Below are 18,681 nucleotides of genomic sequence, written 5' to 3'. Positions count from 1 at the left end.
TGACATAGCAGAACAACTCCCTCTTCTCCAGTCATGATTGGGACATCTGTTTGTAACCAAGTTCCCCACCAGAAGGCTGCAGGTGCCTGTCCCTGTGAGCACAGGTACCTCAGCACAGCTATATCAACCCCCTGGCCTCAGCCCTGTGCCATCACCCTCCTCCCCACTGCTCCCAAAATGTCCATGCCCTGGCTCAGTTGCCACACCAGTGCTACCAGCCTTCATCCTAAACCAGTGGCACTGAGAGACAGACACAGACAGTCACCAGAAAGCCTGTTCCCTGCCTCTTCCCCAAATCTGTGCACTAGCACCTCTCTCGTTTCACACACACTGTGGCCTTTGGGTTGCCAGAAGTGCCATGACCAGGTGTCCCAGATGCCCTCCTTGCTGTGAGGACAAGAAGTTGGGGACCAAGCCAGCCCCACTCCCTGGACTGGTTGAATATCCCCTCCATTCCTCCCCTGCCTGGAGATGTTCTTTGCTCAGGCAGGAGCTCAGAGCAGCACTGTCTGAGGTGTATTGGGGTTTGGTTTCTTTTCACAGCAGTGGAAAACACATTGTCTTCCAGCTTGAGCTCCTTTTGTAACCTCCACAGCATCAAGGTGAGCACTTCCTGAGGGCCTTTCTCTTCAGAAGCAGCTAAGGACAGGGTGGATGGAGCCTGTGCCAAGGGTGGAGGTGGCCTTTGAATCCTGCCTCCTTCTGGGATGCAGCCAGGAAGAAAGCTGCTGAGGAAAAAAGCACCAGGAGCTCAGCACAGATCTGAGTGATCAATACATCTGAGCTGTCACCTGCTCTGCTGCCACTGCTGCCCCTTGGCAGGTGCTCTGGTGTGCCAAAGCAGTCTCACTGGCTACAAATAGGAGCTGGGAAGGGGTGATGGGAGATGCTGGGATGGGGCCATGCTGGATCTCACTCCTCTCCCCACAGGGATGAGGTGAGAGGATGGCAAAGGGAAATGAACCTGGTGTGGTTTGTGGGGGACTCAGAACCCCTGTGGGACACTGTCCCCAGCCAATGGGATCCACCAGGACACTGGTCCTCCCCCACACCTGCTTGGGGTCAGCCCCAAGGTGGGTGATGTGGAAACTACCAGAGCAGGTTGTGGGGTGTCCTTCCTGCTGCACTCCCAGAACCCTCCTTCCCTGGGAAGACAAAGCCCCTTGCAGAGGCAAAGCCACCATCTGCTCTTCTCACCAGCACCCAGCAGTGGGGTGGGATTGCAACCATGCTGGAGGAGCAGAAATGCCTTAATTTCACCCCCATCTCTCATCTGCAGCATGGTAAGAAAAGAGACACGGGGAAGTAAAAGCAGAGTGAGTCCTTTGGCTCACTTAATAGCATAGTGAATATTTTCCCTTCGCAGTAATCCAGGAAGGAAATAGCTAATTATCTGAGACAGGGCAAAATTTTATTTCTGTCAAAAAAAACGCTTTAAAAATCATGCAGCAGTGCATCTCTTCACCTAGTTTATCTTTTTCTCTTTGCTCCCAAAACAGCCTGCAGTGTAGAGAGCATGGGGAGGCACAGCCTGTGGCAATGCCATCTCTCCTGAGGCTGGTGGGAGAGGATTTTTACAGAGAGAAGCCAATTAAAGAGCTATCACTCAGGCAGGCATCAGCTTCTGGGAAACCAGGAGCTTCATTACCTCTCCTCTCACCACACATGCAGGCACCAGATCACTCTCCACAGACTCTGGTAGCCACACATGCTGGAACACACTGCTGGGTGAAGGTGTCCCCATGGGGCAAGAGGACAAGTGGTGTCAGGAGGGGACAGGGCACTAGGTGGGGACACTCTGCAATTGCTCCCTCTGCTTTTGGAGACACAATACTTAACCAGTTTTTAATCCTTTCAGTATTTGCTGGCTTCATTTTTAAATAGGTCTTGTTGCTTAATCAAAATGTCAGGCAGGATCAATCCCAGTTTCTCACAGAAGTCAGAGTGCAGACAGAGTGCTTCCTTCTACTGCCATGGAGAGCTGAGGGACAGCCCCATGGGCAAGGGGTCCCTTCTGCCACCCAGGCAGGCTCCCTGCCCAGACTCACACAGCTACAGAAAGGCCATGAAGATAAAACTTCATTCCCAAGCACCTAAGTTTGGCAGGAGTGTGTGTCCATCCTGCCACAGCTCTCATACCTGTCCCAGCAGCACAGTTACTGAAGGGATGGAGAAGGGATGGGCAGATCAGTAAAGGAAAATGCCAGGCTGGCATGGAACCACACCAAGAGTTGTCAGCTGGTCCAAAAAAAGCTAAGACAGGTATTAATGGGCTGTTGATATTTTAGAAAATCAGTTGGACTTGAGGGCAAGATCCTTGAGGGTCTATATGAGGACTGATCTTCCATATTTTCACTAGCAAGCTGGCATAGCAAAGAGGGGTGCCTTAGTGTCATTTGCCAGTGAGACAAATTAGGAGGGTTTTAAAATACAGAAGAGTAGAGAAACTGGACTACCTTGAAGGCAGGGGTGGTGGAGATGGGATGAAATGCAGGGAAATGTGAAGTGTTGCCAGCAGGAATTGCTGCAGCAGGCAGGGAGGTCCTCAGCTGGCAGCAACCAGGGAAAGGCCTGAGCCATTGCTCCAACATGACAAAGGCAGAACTTATGTTTGGATAATTGGTTCAGCAAAAAATATTCATGAAGCATAATGGCAGGGCAGTGATGGGCCACAGCTGGACTCCAGAAGACATTTTCAGCCACAGAACATGAGATGAATTTTAATGGAAAGGAGGCAGAGCAGGCAGTAGAAGAGCAGGGAACAGGACCTGGCAGTGGCTGGCTGGGACAGAGGCAGATGGTTCCCCACAGATACCACTGGGGCACAGGAAGAAGAGATTCTCTTTGAACAACTGAATTGGCTTGGCTGCACTAGTTGCCTGTAGTCTGGACCTATGGAGGGAATTATGCAGGGGACTGATAAAAAAAAAAAAAAAAATCCCCTTTTTCCATCTTTTCCTTCTTATCTTTTTTTCCCCTCTGCACACAGATATTCTTGATAATGAATTGCTGCTATGCTTGTCAGCTCATGAGCAGTTTTGAATGGTGTCTCTGGCTTCTCTTATCTTCCTGCTGCTGCTACTTCTTCACTCTGATGCTCCCAGCAAAGCAGAGGAGCTGTCCTGTGAAATGCAACCCCTTTGCCACCTTGATGCACTTTTAAGACCAACACTTTTGCTCTTTGCACCAACAAACAAGATGCCTGTGCAAAATCTGGAGGCAAAGCCATGCCTGAGCTAACATGTATCAGCTAAGTGCCCCAAAGCTTTGCTTGGGCATAATCAACTATTCCCACAGCACCTGGGCAAGCTCTGCTTCACTGCACTGCCCACCTTCCACACTCCCCCCAAGGATGCAAATGGGATGCCTTAGTGGCAGGGCAGAGGAGAGCCCTAAATTGCAGGTAGCAAAAGGCTGGTGCCCAGGGGCTTTGCAGTCCCTCAGCCTCTGCTTTTCGGTTACCTTTTAATTTTCCTCTTTTCTTGAGTCAGTATTTAAAGGAACCTGTCTGTGAAGGAGTTTTAGGTGACACCTGAGCTAAACCTCACTGCCCAGGTGCAAAGGGAGAGATTCACCATCTGGTAGCTGGCAGTGTTACGTGGAGCAGCAGAGCCTGCCTCAAACTCATCTCCCAGCACCAGCTCAGTGTGAGAGCAGCATGACATTCACAAATCAAGTGCTAAAATTCCCCCCCATTTAAGCTCTGCTCAGCCACAACCTACATCAGTAAGGAACAAGTACCCAACATTTAGCTGGTGTCAGCTGGCAGTGATCCAACATGGCCTGATGCCATTAAGGAATAGGGAGGAAGCGAGTATTATTTTCCTCACCAAGTCCCATCCAGGCATCCAGCTAAGGGCAGGAAAAGCATTACACCTAGATCTCTTCATCAGGCTTCTAAAAAGTGTCTTGCAAAGGGGGTGTGGAGCCCAGTACCCAGAAGAGATTCATGCTGCAGCTGGCCAGGTGTGATGCATACAGCACTCCCAGCTCAGGGAGAGTTGGGTGACGTGAAGCAGAAGCCATTCCTTCCTTCACCCTGCAGAGCACTGGGCCACACCACAAAGGCTCCCCCAGGCTCTCCCAATGCCCACCTGCCCCCAGCAGCAGCTGGCCACCACCCCTTGCACTGTGCCATGCTAGTGGATGCCCCAGCACACGACTCTGCTGTCAGGCACAGCCTGCCTCAGCTTCACGGCCACCCAAATAGGGCCCGTGGTGGCACCCACTGTCAGCAAACCCACCCTCCCTGCTGCTTCCCCTGGCTCAGGCAAGGCAGGCAACACTCTGGGAGCCCTCCATCCATTTTCACAGCTGCTGCCATAACCACCACTGCTGCTGAAAGCAGATATCTCCAGCCTCCAGCAGTTTGGAGACATAGGCAATCTTTCCGGAGTAATTACCAGCTGACTCCCTCAGTGGAGTTCATGGATGAGTCCTCCCTGGCAGCTAATTACTTCAATTACTTCCCGACACAGAGCCCAGGGCTCTCTGCAGCAGCACACAGCACTGCTTGGCAGCTCCCTGCTCCTTATGTGCCTCCCTTCCCAAAGCAGCAAGTGCCCCAGAACCCCTGCTCTGGGACCACAGACATGCTGCAGTGGATGGGCAGTGGTGAGATCCCACCATCACCAAGGACAAGGAGCTAAATGGTTTCTTAAGACATGCCCCAGATGCTGGTTCAACACAGCTGCCCCACCACAGGACAACTCTGAGCACCCCTTTTCCTGCAGCTGCTGCCAAAGAAAGCTCAGCAGAACATAGGACTCCTTTGCCTAGGAGGCTCACAGGGAATGAAGCCAGACTATGTCAGGAACAGGACTGGGCTGCAGCAGCCAGTGATATGTTCCAGACACCTTAAGGAAAAACAAGTTATTTGTGAGCAACTTTGAGAGGAAGAGGTGGGGCAGAGCAGGGGGATGGATTTGGGACAGACACACCACAAGTGTTATAGCATCACCTCTTAATATGGTCACCAAAGCTCATAATGCCCTGCCAAAGGCCTGAGAGTAAGACAAGATTCAGTCCTGCTGACCTTGTAAATGCAGAGCTTGGGAATCTCTCCCCCCACATCTGTAGGTTGCTTTGACTTTTGACAGCTTCCTGGGAAGCAAGAGCAGAAGTTGTCACCACAGTAGTATCAGGCAGCCCTAGACATCCTACAGCTCAGTCCTGCACAGCCATGCTGAGAACTCACACACTAAGGGGATGAGGGATTTTGGAGTCTGGCAGAGACCTCAGCCTTACAGCTCAAGGTGCTCACAGGGCAGAGGTGAAAACAGCTGATTTCAGCCTCCCAGTACACCACCACCACTTCAAGGCAGGACCACCAACATCTCAGACATTGTCTCTGCATCCCTGCTGCCACACAGGGTTATCTCCAGCCTTGCATCTGTTCTGGAAGGCAAGCCTTAGGCTCTTAGCAGGGAGAGCACAGCTCCAGCCAGGCCTCCAGAGCAGCAGACACTCCCCACCAGGAACCAGAAGATGATCTTCTCAGGAGCAGAAATTGAGGTATGCACAGGCTCTCCCTGCCCATTAGACAGTTTTAAGAAAGCAGAGAGGGAGAGAAAAGCCTTGTCTAGAAATCATGCAGTGAGAGTGAGGACACAGGACTAGGAGTGGAAGAGTCTTTATTGCTTTGGTTTCTTACAAGTGAGATATACACATCCATGTTGCTTGCAGCACAGCACAGGGGATGCAGGTACACTGGGCACACAAGTTGCATTTTCTCTGCATTCTCCTACACATCAGGGAAGAGAGACCCTAGAAAAGTAAGGCAGCTGCCAGCTGAGAGAATAAAGGTTTGTATGAAAAGTTTATTGCTACAAGACCTGAAGGTCAGGGACTCCAGAGCCTGCAAAGGACACTGACTCCTATTTTAGCATTCCCAGCATACAGATTACAGTGAGGACACAAATAAGTCCCCTCAGGTACCAGCCTCTGCTCCATCTAGGAAACATCAGGGCAGCCAGAGGTAGGTATCAAAAGCCAGAGTTTCACCCATCTCAAGTGAAGCTTTTATTGTCCTTAGCTGGGAAAAGCCCAGACCAAAGATGCTCCCTACATAAACCTGAGCATTCCCCAAACCTTTCCTCACCTACAGCTGAGCCAGTACTACTCTGCTCACTAATGAGATGCTAGGCACCTCCACGATCATCCTGCACATCCACATTACTCGTTCAAGCAACTGCCTGGGGCAGAGAGACTTTCACATCCTCCATCTCATGAGGCCCAGCAGCATCCCATGACACAGTACTACCTCCCTAGCTCATTCTTTGAGCACAAAGAGAGGAAAATTATCTGGCCCCTTCCTTTGGATACTCAATGCCTTCTCCTTCCACTCCTCCAGCCTCTGGGAATAGGCACTGTGAGGATGAACCCATACCTGATTGAACCACACAAAAAAGAAAGCCAGAGACTAGGAACAAAACAAAACCAAACCAGAACAAAAATCAGCAAGGCCCCAAGCTGGGCACGGCACCAGAGAGGCAGAGGGCACACCAGCAGAGGAGCTGTGGCCAAGCTGGCAGCTGGCACTCAGGCATCCACCAGCGTCAGCCCATCGTGCAGGGCACGCTTCCACATGTAATAGGTGGAGCGGGCTGTGAGTGGGAAGCGGGCACTGAACTCCTTGTAGGTTGGGAAGGTCTTGGACTCAAAGCGCTGCTGCAGGAACAGCTTGGCTTGTGCCTTGAACTGGGCGGTGGCGATCACATCCATCACAAACATCCGGCTGTTGGCTCTCTCCGACACGGCACAGCCCGGAACGCTGCTGTGGCACGGCACGGCAGGCACTGCCTTAGCCATCTGCTTGGTGGCTACCTCCAAATGGCTCTGTGCTTTGAGGCCTGGCTCTGCTCTTGGAGGTGCCAGGGAACGGTTCAATGGCAGGCTGGAGCTGCTCCAGGGCAGGCGATGCTGCCAAATGGTTTTGCCACTGCCCTTCCAAAACCAGTAGGCTGTGGGGGAGAGAGATGGATAGCGCAGGCGGTACTTGCAGAAGGGCAGCTGCCATTGCTGGACCTGCCTCCTGGCCGCATCTCGCAGCTGCTTCCTCCAGCACAGAGAAGGATGGAGCTGCAGGAGACTCCTGGATGCTGGCCGGTCTCCATTCCGTCTCTTCCTAATAGGCACGCTGCTTGGCTTCTGCAGGAATGGCTTTCCTACAGCTAGAGTTTTCTGGTTATCCAAGGGTGACTGGGGGTGTTTGAAGTTGGGGTTCTCCTTGATTGCTTTTCTTCGCCAGTTATAGTAAGTGGACCTGGAGATGCCAGGGAAGCTGCGTTTGAAGCATCTGTAAGGCACCAGAGTGTTCATGGAAATGCATTTCTCCAGGTAGGATTTGGCTCCTTGCATAAAGATTCCTGCTTGAATGGGATCTAGGGAAGGACTTGAGGATTTTAAGCTCCCCTGAGGATTTGCTGACTCATTCACATCAGCCTTTCTTGGGACAACCCTGTGAAGTTCCTGCAACCTGTGGGCCTCAGACAGAGCAGAGGCATCACCGTTGACCGTGCTCTGCATCTCGTGCTTCCAGGCATAGTATGTGGATCGGGAGATTTCTGGAAACATCTGTCGGAAGTGCTGGAGGGGGATTATATTGCCCTCCTGAAAGCAGGACTGGAGGAAGTGTTTAGCTGCAAACCTGGCAGCCGCTTTCTGCCGGTGCTCACGAGACTGGCGCTTCCAGCGGTAGAAGGTGCTCTTGGTGATGCTGTAGCGGTCACGCAGGTTGGAGTAGGTCAGCTGGGGGTCACTGTTCAGCAGCTCCAGGGTCTTCATGGGCTGGACAGGAGGCTCTGGTGAAGGCACTGTGGGTTCCAGCTCCTCCAGGCCAACCACAGCCACAAAGTACTGCGCTTTGAAGACCTGCCGGGAGAGCTGCTGCCCCGACCACATGATGTGCAGCGTGGAGGTTCGCGGGCCGCACTTCCTGGGCCGGATGAGCCGGTTAAAATAGGGTCGGATCTTCAAGTTGCTCATGGGATAGATGGAGTAGATGTTACATTGCAGTACTGAGGCAAGAGCATAAACGTGCCACATGTTGGCAAAGGTGCCAGGAAAACAGGTAGCTTTGATGTCAGCATCAAAGATGGCTTCCAGGATAGCCATGGGGAGGCTGGTCATCTCCGGGGTCTCCTCCGTGCAGAGGGAGTAGCGGGCAGCCTGCAGCATCACTTTGGAATCAATCATGCCATTCAAGTAGTATTGTTTGTGCAGCAGCATCTCCACCACAGTACGCACCTGCAGCTCCAGGCTGAGGCTGGGGTTGCCCCAGAGCAGCACACTGGCAGCCTCAAAGAGGCGGTTTCCCTCCCCTTTGCAAACGAGAGGCAGCATGTTACTTGGGGCATCCTCAGGATAGAGGCTCCTGGCTACCCGGTCAACCTCCAGCTCCTCTTGGAACTGACTCCCACAGTAGCCAGGTAGGGAAAAAGATGACAAGGTCCTCTCTGCCTCCAGCGCAGCACTGGTAAGGCCCTCCAGACCAAAGCATTCGGTGGCTTCCTGTAGCTCCTGCAGCACAGACTGCACCAGCTGGTGCCTCTGGATCATCCTGAAGGATGCAAAAAGAAAGAAGTTACTGGAGATGAAGTGCACACTCCAGATAGGCAGCGGCCTGGCCTCCAGATCCAGCTCCTGCCCAAAGCACAGGACGAGGGGAAAAAAAGTAAAGGTAAGTCCACCGTGGACATTTAAAGGACAAAAGAGGAAGCCTGGGTCCTCACCAGGCATGCCTGGGAGTGGGACATGGGCTCAGCTTGCTCACCAGTGACCTCCTGCGGGCAGCACATATGGCACACAGCCTCCACTTGTCTAAGCAAAACTAAGGAGTGACTGCACCCATAGGATGGGAAGCCAGGTCACCTCCTCCAACTGCATGCCTGGCTTTGGCCTGGCATCACCCCTATACCCACCTCTCTCACTAGTAGTTTCATCATTTTCATTTTACTACTCCCCTACCAGCACCCAAAGAGAAAAGTTTCCCTCAAAGGGAAAATTATCATCATTTCTGTAGGAAAGGACCTGTGACAGAACCAGCCTGTGTGGCCATAGACACACCTGGCTCAACCTGTTCAAACTCAACAGAAGAAGAGGTAAGAAGCTTGCCTACTCCCTCAGAGCAGGGCACTGCAGCTGCACCCATTGCATGCACCAAAAACTGTCACAGAACCTGGGAAGGAAGTGACAGAGCCAGCCCAAGACACAGCTACTGCTGCATGAGCTGACACTAGATGTCACTTGCTGCTCAGCCAACACACACCACCAGCTAAGAAGACACAAAAGGAGGGCTTCTAGAGCTACCAGGCAGGAGGCAACCCAAAAGTACAGGCAGAGTGCAAGCACTGAGTGGGTATTTCAGAGTCTTTAGAGAGTGCTCCTGCTGCCTGAGCTGGTCCCAGTCCTGTCCTACCTCTCCCCCTCCATATGCCAATTCTCACTCATGATATACAAAGAGTCAAACCTACACTGCCCTCTTTGTTCAGATTTTGGATTCCCATGTGGTTCTGTCCCCAGCACTCCCAAGGGCTTTCATGATGGCTGCACAGCTCTTAGCTCCAGCTTCATCAGAACAGCCCTCTTCAGCATCCTTTCACTGTCAGCCAGCTCAGGCTGCTCCCCAGCCAGCCTACTCTCTCCCTCTTGAGCCAGTTTCCTCCCAGGGACCACAACACCTCACTCAAGAAGCCAAATCTCCTCCATTTTCTTCTAAGCTTCATTCTCATATCATGTGTAATATGTACAGCATCACTTTGCAGCCTGCTCAGCCAGAGCTCACCTTCTCAACACTTCACAGGTATCACTGTGCACTCACAGCTCTGTGGGTACATGAACAGCAGAGGCAGGAAAAGCAGCAGCTCTACAGTAAAGCAGTTGTCCTGCCTGAACTCTTCTAATTTTCAGCCCTGCTACAGATATGGTTATTTGTGCTGTAACACCTATGGCCTCTGGCCATGACCAAACCACATGAGGTGCAACAGAATCACACAGACACACATGAACTCATCACAAGAGGCTCTGCACTGCTGCTGCCACAGCTGCCCCTTGCCTTTAATCATAGGTAGTCACCAATTGCATCCCTTCTCCTGCTCCAAACTCCTCCACTGCAATCTCCTGCATGTCAGAGGCCAGAACATTCTTACAGCTGCTCCCACAGCTGTAGGGCATCAGTTACTAGAGGCAAACACAAGAGAATACACTCAGCTGTGATGCAGGGAAGACAAACTAGTCCTAAAATCCTGGTCTGAGAAGGTATGGATTTGCCATTTCAGGTCTGCTATTTTCCTAGAATTTTGTAGAAATTTACAGTAGTTTAGAGAAATTTTGACTAAGCCTATGTTGAGTGACATGAGCTGAAACAAAGGCACAACTCAGGACAACTATAGGGCTGACAGAGCCCAAGTCCTCACTCTCTGTGGTCTGTCAAATGCTTTAGGTATCAGCCATCTCCCCTTGCAGCAGCCAAGGTCTGCTGAGCACTGTCCCACCAGAAGAGCCAGGAAAGGCAAGACAGACTTTTTACACTCTAGAGCGGGTGAGGACATAGTTGACATAGGCTAGAAAGCATTAGCAACAACCTATTTCTGTCCTAGTGGGCATTTCCCACCCTCTTATAGACTGGGGGAGATAGAGAGAGGGAGAGCTGGAAGCACCACTTAATGGCCATTAATCCTTTTCTCCAGCAATAAATCCACAGCCTCAATGTCACTGTCAGCTCCTGCTGCCCAGAGCAATCCTAAGGCAAAACCCACAGCTGAATCAGCAGCAGGGAGTTCCTGGGGCAGGTGGAGACGGGCTTGGGTAAATCAGAAGCAGAAGTCAGACAAGCTGGGGGGTTTGGTTCATGGTCAGATCAAACCCAGTAGCTTCAGCAGAGGACTTGATGCAAAGGGAACACTTCTGCCTGCACACCCCCAGGGAAGCATGCTGAACACGGCAGACAAGTGTCCACTAAACTACCTCAGCACCAAGAGGTAAGTAACTAAGGAGCTTTTTGCTGCTGATAAAGGTTTTACCTAACCTGGCTGCTTTTGCATTGTAACAGATAAGGAAACAGTTGCAGGTCACATTCCCTCACCTAAACTGATGGCTGGTGGCATCCAGTAGTGCAAGTTCCCCTAGCCAGTCCCAAAAATACTCCCACCAGCAGGAATTCAGGAGACTTCAGCCCAACTGCCCAGGACCCCTGGTACCCCAGAGGAGCAGGGGTGTCCATGCACCCCAGCCCACTGGGTTAAGTGCCTCGCTTCCCAGCCCCAGCTGTGGGGTCAGGCCACCCCAGCGGTAAAGGCTCTCATCTGAGAGAAGGGCATTTGAGCACCGGGACCGTACAGCAGGAGCACAGAAGTGTGGAGCTGTCTAGGCTAGAAATATCACCGGAGCAGCACCAGCGATGAGCAGCAAAGGCAGCAGGACGCCTGCTCCATCGGCCAACATCCACATGTTCACCGAAGCTCACAAACGGAACGTCGCTCACCGGGGGAGGGAAAAGCCCCAGACCCACCTTAACCTAGGCCGAAGCGCTGCAGCCAAGCCCGGCTCCGTCCGCCCCTCGAGCGGGGCACGGAGCGCTCGGGCGCGGCGGCGCCTGACAGACACCCCCAGCCCCGGGGCCGCGGCTGCTCACGCCTCTCCCGAAGGCGGCGGCGGCGGCTCCGTGCGCTGCCCCGCGACAGGCACGGCCCCGCACCCCGGGTGGGAGCACTGGCGGCCGCTCCCCTCGCCAGGAGACAAAGGGACACACAGCCCCGGGCCGGGGGAGAGGCCGCCGGTGCCCAGGCAGCTGCCGAGCGGAGACCGAGGGCAGCACGGCACTGGACGCCCGCCCGGCCGGGCGGGGATGGTGCCGCCACAGCGGGACACCCGCGGCTTCGGAAGGGATGCCGAGGAGCCGCGGCCCCGACGGCGCCCAGCACGGCTCCGCACTCACCTGACTCCGCGGGTCAAGTCACGCCCAGCCCGCACCCCGGGCCGCCCCGCACCTTTAAGGGCGGCGGCAGGAAGCGGCGCGGAGCCGCGGCCGCCCCGGTGCCAGCCCCGCAGTGACCCCCGGGAGCGGCGGCCGCGTGCGGCGCCGGGCCGGGCCGAGCCGGGCCGGGCCGCCCCTCCCCTCCCCGCCGGCCCCCGCCCTCCCCTCCCCCGCCAGGAAGCGGACCATCCCCGCGGCCCCGGCCCAGATGAAAGCGGAGCGGGCCGGGGGTCACTTCCAAAGCTAAAGTGATAATGGCCATTGTGCCGCCGCCGCCGCACTTAAAGGGCCCGCCGCCTCGGGCCGCCCTGTCCCGCTGTGCCCCAAAGCATCCCCGGGCTCGCAGCCCCATGGCGAGTGGCGGAGCCCACGGGCACCACGGGGTGGGAGCTGAGCGCCCGCGCGGGGCACCCATCGTGTCCCACTGGGAGCAGGCAGGTCCCAGGAGGGGGTCACTGCAGTCCAAGAGTTGGTACAGCCTATGTGTGTGTCTGCTCCCTCCTCCTGGCTTGCTCCTGATGAGGCCACGGTCCTTCTGCCCCACTAGCCTTTTCCTCTCTCCTTCCCAAGTGGTGCCCCTTTCACCGGCAAGGCCAGGCTGGCGGAACCCCCGGGCTCCTAAGGCAGACAAACCTGCCCGCCAAAACCTTCTCATTTGTCTGTGGTGGGCACCCAAATGACAGAAACCTTTTCCCTTGTCCTCAGATATGGGCAGCCTCCTGGACAGCCTTACATCTGCCTGCTGGTGCCTGGGCCTTCAGTGGAGCTCTCCTTCTGCTATTATCTCTGCCCTGCTGCCTCCTCAGCCTAATCTCAGGGCCAAGATCCCTCTCCTTAACTCCCACTCTCACAATGGCTTCATCCTGTCTCTTGGGCATCACGTGAGGCTGTGCAAACAACCAGCACATCAAGCACCTCTCTCCAGCATTGCTAAGTTGGCAGCACGACCTCCACCCTCTTCACATGTCCAGAACTCTAGAGCTCCCTCCAGTACCTGTTTCATCCCAACCTACACCACCCCAAAACAGGAGCCCAAGGAGCCCATTTGGTCTTGGATGTGAGGCCTGGGTGCATTTTAATGACAGGGGTCATAGTTTGGTCAAGAGGTAAGAGCTGGGATCTTCACTCTGTCAGTGCCTCATGTCCCCTGTGTGTGTAGCTCTGGCAGTATCTAGTTTCCTTTCCCTCTCCCCGGCCTGTCCCTGGGGACCAGCCTGAAACTTGCCACAATTGTCCCAAATCCAGTGAGGGGCACAAAGTAACTCCTGATGCCAGAGATAGCAAGGGCTTCCTGCCCCACGTGCCTCTGCCCTTGGGCAGCCTCACTGTGACACTCATTTCTGCTGCAGTGTTTGGCAATGAGACAGCAGGAGGGCTCAGAGACACCATGTGTAGGATTCCTGTGCAATTCAGGAAGCAACTAAACACAGATGTTTCAAAGGGTAAATGTGTCCAGCTGCCTCTCCTGCTGCCTTCCCCGTGGATGCTAGTCCAGGGGCAAGCATTGCCACACAAATCAAGGCATACCTTCACTGCCCAGAAGCACATATCCAAGAGCATTTTTTCCCACTTCTCTTGTCTCACATTTGATCCTAGGAATGCAGGGGGAGGCCAGGCAAGGAGGGTTTGACCAGAGGAAAGGGTTCCCTGGAAGCTGTGGACTGGCTGCTTGAGAGTCTTCCCAGCCTCAGTTAGGTGACACAACCCTGACCTTCAATTCTCAAACAAGTCTCTCTCACTGGACACAGAAGCTACAGAGTAAGAAAAAGAGACCTAAACCTTCCCTGGTGAGCTTTATCCCCTTCAGACAAACTTTCAAAGCCAGCTCCACTCTCTCTATCAACCTGTCCAGTCCTGGCTCTTTTCTCCTCTGGCAGGCTGGTGCTCATATCCACAGCTGCTAAGCTTCCCATCCCATCCTTCATTCTTTTAACTTCTTCGGTTGCAAATGCAAAGCTGGGCTCACAGGGCAGTGAGACACTGGTAAATGCCAGAGTCAGCAGGGTCAGTGATTAACATAGGAGCTGGAAAACACACAAAGAGACAGCTTGGGCAGTTCTGTTATGCAGATGACTGCACACACTCACTTCCAGCTTATAAACAAGTAGTTAGCATTTTTCTGTTCCTTGGAGGAGTTCAGTGGGGGATTAGAGTACTTCCTGCTTTGGTGCAGGATGCTTCAGCATTACAACCATGGATACCTTTGCAGTTTAGCTATGGCTGCCAGAAGCTTTTCTGTCTGTTGCATTTTAACCTGCCTGCTTGCTGCCCATCTCTCCCAGTCAGGGCTCAGAGAAAAGGTGCAGAGATGTCCAGCTGTGGGGAGTCTCCAGGCACCATGTTACCAGACATACTGTAAAGCAGGTTTTACTGCTCCAAGTTTGGGCATGGAGTCTTCTCCCAGGTCAAGAGCAACCTCTTTGTTCAGCAGATAGAATTCTTGTTGACTTGAACCTCATGAAGAAGGATGGTCAAGGACTTGGTGCTGAGTTCTTGTATAATAAGACAGGGCTTGCTCTGGTTCTGTCACAACCTTGACAGTGTCACACATGGGGACAATATTTAAACATTCAGCTATCCACCCCATCAGGAAAGTTCCCTAGTCCCACCTAGGGGATGTCCAGGAGTGGAGGGAGTCAGAGCACCCTACCTACTACAGGGCTGTCCATGGGTGGACCAGACAAGACTATTCAGATAGAATGGGATACAACTGAAACAGCTGGGCAGTCAAATGCCATTTGGGGCAGGTACAACTGTGGACCAGTTGCCAAAACCACTTCTGAAGCTGGAAAAGTTTGACCCATACTACTTTATGACCCATTTATGATCTATACATGGGGTAAATTGGCATGTCCATCCTCTTAGAGCCATTGCTGGTGCCTGGCTTCTGTTTTTCCCACCTTTCTCCCTCCAGAGCACTGCAGAATTTGAATCTCTCTGGGAAATCCCAGGGGAGGTGGGACTGTACAGGGGCTGATGGAAATGAGAGCATGGGAGCTTCTAGGAGGATCCTAAGTGTCTACTGTCTTGGCTGCTTTCTCTCCTGTGCCTGGCATTGCTCCACAGGGAAAGAGCATTGAGCAGAGCTTGTAGTCTGAACTGGCAACATAAATCAGGTTGCAGCAGCTGCAATATGTCCACCAGTCACAGGAAGAAAGAAGTCCAAGGGGTTCTGGTGTGATATTGCCCAATAGAGGCCTGGAAAACATGGAGTCCACCAAAATTTTTGTAGCAACTTGTTTACTGTGAATGACAAAAGTCCATCAACCTCAGCAAGAGAGAGCAGTTAACAGGAGTGACTACAGCTGAGTATAAAAGGGGCAACACAGATGCCAGAAGTATTGGACCTGAACTTTAAGACAACTTAAGGGCAAGGCCCAGTCAGGAGTTTCATCTCCCAGGGGAAGTGGGGAGTTTGCCTACACATTAGATCCCACTTTGGACAAGAGACTGGAGGCCCTTAAGTCTCTCCCACACCCTATTGCCCTCTTCCTTTGAAGTGAATCAGAACTCAGAGTCATTCTCCAGCTCCCATCAGTGCTACCTCCTTCCCACCCTGCAGAGAACACCAAGGGATCTCATTGCTGTTCTCCTCTCTCCAAGTTAAAATAACTCTTTGTGGGACCAGGGGACATCAGTGATGTCTCCTGAGAGCCACTCCCTATCTCTCTCCCAGTGGTTACTGATTCCCAGTTCATCTTCTGGGTCATGGTCAGCACTGACCAGTCCAATGCACCAGGACACACAGGAGAGCCAGGTCTGACTGCCCCCTGCCCTGAGGTACCAGAGCCCTGACAGCAGGTCCCATCTCTAATTCACCTCTGCTCATCTTGGGGCTCTTTTCCCTTCTGGTTTCTGTCCAACTGGGCTCCCTTTTTCTTCCCATTCTGTGAGTTGGGAGAGAAAGTTTGAACTTGGTGTTGGCACTGTGCTCTTGCCCCACGAGGCCTCTGTGAGGCTCTCAGGTGCACAGGAGGAAGTTAAATGTGAAACAGCAAGTGAAGTACCATAGCACTGAGCAAGGACTAGGAATCCTGGCTGCATCCTGTGGTCCTGGCCATAGGTGGGAGAGTGGGGGAGAGCTGGGAACTGAAGGAGATTCAAAGTCAAGATCAAAGCATTTCCCTCTGAAGCCCTAACACTTCCCTCCCACTTGCACATAAAAGCACTCTGCCCTCAGCGGGCTCTCCTCTGGGGAGGGTGGGTGGAGGAGGGGGTCCCTTTTCCCCCCTTTTCCCCCCTTTTTTTTCCTGTGTTACTAATAGTTCTTCTCACAGGTGAAATGCTGAAAATCCTTGACCTCTCCTCCCCCATGCCTGCTTCTTACCCAGATCCAAAGGGCCCAAAACCGTTTGGATGACGATGAGTTCATGGCAGACCTGGCCAGCTTTGGGGGTGTTACCAGCCAACGCCTGCATGGGGGAGATGCAGCAAACAAAGCCTTTGAAGCGTACAGTAGAAAGACACTGTTAGAGGCAAAGCACAAGGAAGGAGGATTGTAAAGAAAGCAGAGCAGTTTGGCCCACAGGAGGGGGAAAGGCTAATTAAGACACAGTGTGGAGAAGGGAAAAGGCAGAATCATTAAGATATCACAGCAGGAGCCCGTGGTGCAGCTCCATGGAGGTTTAAGCCATGCTGAGCCTGGCCTGTGCTGTTTGCTCCCCCTCGGTTTCCCATTCCCATCCTCTGCTTTGGGGAGGCACAGGACTGTGAGGGACTCTGTCAGTTCAGCTTGCTGATCCAGCTGAAAATTAGCTGGTTTAGTTCACACCCTAATACAGACAGAGTTGAAGCTCAGGATGGGAGTTTTCATTACCCCTTCCTTACTAATGGTCTGACAGAGGGCTAAAACTCACAGGTGATCCCACCTGAAGCAGCTGCAAGTTCTGGTGAGGACAGGTACCTATTGAGGAGACCAGAAATGGGAAACATGGGCAGGAAATGGTGGATTCAGTTTTGGAAAGCCCAGGAAGGGGATAATCTTCTGGCAGTGCTTCGTTACGCAACATCACACAAAGCCAGCAGCATTAAGAAAGACCTGGGAAAGAGGGAAAGCAAGCTACAGATTCAAGGCTGCAGCTTTGTTTCTTTCTGTGATGACAGAAGCTGCTGCTTACTTCAGAGAACACCCAGGACCACTTACCGCACAAAGGTAGCAAAAGATGGGTTTGTCAGGCTTCTCCCTGCATCCCAGCTACAGACTAGCAGGCAGAGAGGGAGCACAGGCAAATGGAAACACAGAGGGACAGTGGGGAAAAATGTGAGCCAGGGGCTGAGAGGACAGGGATGCAGGAAGATCTGGCTTCCTTCACTGGTCCAGGGCATGCAAAAATGCATGGAACAGACAGGATGGGGGATGGGAGGTTTCACACCTAGCAAGCAGGAGCAGATGGGGCTGCAGTTAAACACCACAAGGAATCAACTTGCACTGCCTCAAGGAGCCCAGGACCTAGCAAGCCAGGCCCAGCTCTTGCTTCCTTGGATTCATGGCATACACTTTGGTGACAGCTTAGCAATGCAGAGGAGGTTTCTCTTGGGTCTGTAGCTAGTCGGGGAGCTGAGATATGGCTCTTCACTGCAAACAGACCCATAAAACTCTGCTCAAGTTGTGCTTCCCCAGTCCTTTCCCAAGCCCTGCCCCCAGGCACACACTGAAATGGCCATGGTGTTTGCTGGGGGAGAAACGTGAGAAGTAGAGCTGGAGTGCTGTAAAAGATGTAAATGTTTCTGTGCTGACAGCAGCTGAGTGTCTAGGGCACAGCCTCAGAGGGGGGTGGAGAGGTACCGAGAAAGCACTTCTCTTTTGTTCTTGATCTTGGCTGCCTTAAGAGGGTTCCCAGGAAAAATCGTGAAGCTGATACGCCAAAGGGAGCTCACAGTGTGTGCTTTATCAGGTGGAGGTCGTGGGGTGCCAGTGACAAACCAAAGGGCAGGGAGAAGGAAGAAGTAGGAGGGCAGGTTTGGGATAGACAGTTGTGGCCATCTCATCTCTGTGTTAGATCCTCTGACTCCCCTGGTGCTGGAAAGCCATTTCGTCAGTCGAGGAAGGAAGGGAAGGAATATCCCCTCATCATAAAGTGGACAAAAGAGCAAAGGAGTCAGTTCAATCCTGGTAAGCACTGACAAGGTGACATACACAGTTGCCACAGCTGCTGTGCTGCCCCATGAGAGGATGTGACTGCCTAGGAGCAACCATCACCCAGGTCTGATGCAACAGCTGAGAAAAAAAAAAAAACCCCATGATTCTTTTAACATAAAAGTTAGTCATCACTGAGGTCAGGTTTTCACAGGGCTGATCTCTGCCCTCTGGAGCTTAACCTTTAGGTATGTCTGATAGCATTGTGAATTCCAAATGAACTGAGAGAAGGGAGATGAGGGCAAGGAGAAAGGGGCACTGCTTAGATACAAGGCCATTTGCTGAGAAAACACACTGATGTGTCTTCTTTCATCCCTGAGAGCATATACACTGATTTTGTGAAGTATGAATTATCTGTATCACTGAGCAGGTAGCAGCAGAGCAAAAATGAAGGAGATGAGGATGAAGGAAGAGAAGGAGGGCTGGGAGGCAGGGAACTGGCGGGAGAACAAAACTACTAAGCATATGGGAAGAGGGAGCCACAGGGTACATGCAGAAGCCCAAAGGCTCTGCAGAAGAAATGGCATCAACAGGATGGTAGGTGAGAGACACACTAGTAAGGAAGGCATGA

The 18,681-nt window shown here is 52.9% G+C and overlaps 1 protein-coding gene across 2 annotated transcripts; it reads right to left on the bottom strand.

Moving 5' to 3' along the window:
- Positions 1-5,616: 5,616 nt before the first annotated feature.
- On the bottom strand, positions 5,617-12,080 carry VRTN (vertebrae development associated). 2 transcript variants are annotated; one of them, XM_079307791.1, is made up of 2 exons: positions 11,936-12,080; positions 5,617-8,560 (listed from the first exon to the last, which is right to left on the bottom strand). In XM_079307791.1, exon 2 carries the CDS (start codon positions 8,557-8,559, stop codon positions 6,541-6,543), a length of 2,019 nt encoding a protein of 672 aa, XP_079163917.1. In that variant the 5' UTR covers position 8,560; positions 11,936-12,080; the 3' UTR covers positions 5,617-6,540. The 2 variants fall into 2 exon arrangements, with proteins under 2 accessions (XP_079163917.1, XP_079163918.1); XM_079307792.1 differs by lacking the exon at positions 11,936-12,080 and adding an exon at positions 11,510-11,916.
- Between the last annotated feature and the right edge of the window lie 6,601 nt (positions 12,081-18,681).

The sequence above is a fragment of the Erithacus rubecula genome, assembly GCF_903797595.1.
Source record: "Erithacus rubecula genome assembly, chromosome: 6".
Taxonomy (NCBI): Eukaryota; Metazoa; Chordata; class Aves; order Passeriformes; family Muscicapidae; genus Erithacus; species Erithacus rubecula.
This window is presented reverse-complemented; position numbering and strand designations above follow the sequence as displayed.

Coding starts and splice junctions, on each gene's coding strand:
- VRTN (XM_079307791.1), bottom strand. CDS start 8,559: ATGATCCAGAGGCACCAGCTGGTGCAGTCTGTGCTGCAGGAGCTACAG.